The 2,420-nt window shown below is 39.2% G+C and overlaps 1 protein-coding gene across 1 annotated transcript; it reads right to left on the reverse strand.

Annotated features, from left to right (window-relative positions):
• Positions 1-447: 447 nt before the first annotated feature.
• LOC140941124 (uncharacterized) lies at positions 448-1,944 on the reverse strand. Its single transcript, XM_073390091.1, has one exon. The coding sequence runs from the start codon at positions 1,862-1,864 to the stop codon at positions 953-955; it is 912 nt and encodes a 303-aa protein (XP_073246192.1). The 5' UTR covers positions 1,865-1,944; the 3' UTR covers positions 448-952.
• Between the last annotated feature and the right edge of the window lie 476 nt (positions 1,945-2,420).

Raw genomic sequence — 2,420 nt, forward strand, 5'->3', positions numbered from 1 at the left:
TACTTTCTTTTCGCAGTTGAGGTATGTACTAGAGAAAGTAAAACTTATTAAAGAATGGACATCGCCTCAGTCAGTTAAGCTATTAGTTAGACAGGATTCTACACATTGTTTCATGATTGCAAATATATAATTGGCGGGTTCGCCGGAAACTTCGAGTTCTTGATTTTTTGCTAGCTATCTAATTATACTTCAGAAACGTGTATTGTCGTAGTAAACTAATCGATAAAGGGCCGTTTTTTTCCCTGACACACAAAATAGACAAGAAAGGACTTACTCCATCGTTTGCAGTTGTTTCCAGATGTGTATCAGGTCCAGGACACGTTTTAAAGAAAGCCATCCTTTTAGGGTACCTTTTGCATCCATCATTTCTGCCGTCCTGCTTAAACCTTCCTCCGTTAATGGACTGGGATGTGCATCATAACATAACATAACATAATCTTTATTTAACGTGGGAGAAACACTTAGCTAAAGCTATTTTGCAGGTTTTCCACAAATCAGTATTAAAAAAGAAAGAAAGAAATATGTACATAGAAATGTAAAAATATAAAATATCTAGCATCTAAAATTACAAAATTAGATAACTAAAATTGAATGTTCCTCACTTGTTTGTTAAATTCTAGACCTCCAGCTCTTAAACGCAATTCATTTGGAATATTGTTCCATTGTTTTGCGGCGAAATATCTGAAGGAGTTTAATCCATACTTTGTAGTATTTACTTTTGGCAGTGATAGCGTATTATTGCCCCTTAAATCGTACTTGTTGTTTCTCATTTTAACGAGATCCTTAATGCATGTGGGAGCGGTGCCTTGAAAACAGGCGTTTATAGTTATTAACATGTCCTGGACACGACGGTTTTCCAACGTGGTTCCTAAACCTATTCGCTGTAGTAGTTCATGATAAGCTGATGTTTTATCTTTGTAAACATATCTTAGTGCACGCTCGTTTACTTTTTCTATTTTCTTTGTGTTTCTCGAACCACAATGATGCCATACCTGACTGCAATAATGAAAATGAGGCAGAAAAGCGCCTTCATGGCTTCTTCGTAAGCTTCGTCCCACTGGAATTTTCCATGCAACTCGCCCCACTTTTTCTTTGACCTTTCTTTCTCTTCTGTTGGTTGAGGAAGTTTATCCAAATCTCGATAAATGTTCTTCATCTTGTAATTTCTAACAGACGAAAAAGAATTCGGAAACACCATCTTGTACATCTTGTTTTGGAGTTGCCGACACAATTCCCCCAAAGAAAGCGAAGCATGTAGTTCGCGATCGACTATTTGCAAATGTTTTCGTAACAACGGAGGAGTAATTTGGCGTGCTGCTCTTGGAAGACCTGCTGACGGCGGCGGGATGTGTTGTGATTCCTTCATCTCCTTTAATTCTTTCTTTATTGATTGGTTTCTGCTTTCCATCTTTCCCGATACTTTGTTCAAATTCTCCTGTAGAATCATATTTTTCTCCTCTTGGGCCACTTTAGCTTCACTCAACTCTTTGATGTCATTCTCCATTCGATTTACCTTCACTTTAACAGATCGCAACTCATCTTCCAGATCTTTCTTGTCATTTTCAAGTCGACCGATTCTGGCTTTAAGGGCTTTGATCTCTTCGTTTCTAGACTTCAACTCCACTGTTAGTTCTTGGTTTTGCTCTTCCAGAGATTCCATAGCCTTCCTTAAATCGACAATTTCTCGGTTTTTCTCATCAATTTGCTTCTTGAGGAATTCGATGTCTTCGTTAACTACCACCAGATCGTTTAGTCTGGCGCGTTCTTGGTGAACCTCTCTTCTCACTTCCAATCCCAACAAGTTTATAGCAGCCATTGGATCAAAGTCTTCCAAGTTCTGTCGAAAATTTTCTTCAGTGATCATATTGATTTGTCCAGTACGATAACACTGTAGAAACGATTTCTTCGTTTCTTCTGGGGCGTATAAGTTAGATCGTCTGTTTGTTACGTTCAGTTGAAGTGATGGGTATCACGCACCTCAACAAGGTCTTTGCTAGCCGTGACGTGGCTCGATTTTCGACCAATCAGTGGTTTCATTTGTACACTCTGTCATGCGTAATCAGCTTATAGTTTTCTCGGAAACAGGGTTATTCTTCCGGGCTTGCGCAGCAGCGCATTATCTACATGCAAATATAGACGAGTTTTGACCTATTAAGAATAAATAGCTAAGGGACTTAGCCCACATTTGTTCTGCCTCGAATAAATTCAGTGCTTCACAGTTTGTGATCTTTGTCGCCCAGAGTAGGATGAGCTGTCTTCCTCCTCCTCTCCTTCAGCGATTTTATCGCTCTCATATAAGGAGCATTTATGGCAAATTCTTGACTTCGTCCCATCTCCCTGTGCAATCGTCATATCAGATAGGTTTCTGTGCCACTCTTTGGTGCATTGTAAGCAAAAAGATTGCTTTTTAAGCGAAGAGT

The sequence above is a fragment of the Porites lutea genome, chromosome 6 (assembly GCF_958299795.1).
Source record: "Porites lutea chromosome 6, jaPorLute2.1, whole genome shotgun sequence".
Classification (NCBI taxonomy): domain Eukaryota; kingdom Metazoa; phylum Cnidaria; class Anthozoa; order Scleractinia; family Poritidae; genus Porites; species Porites lutea.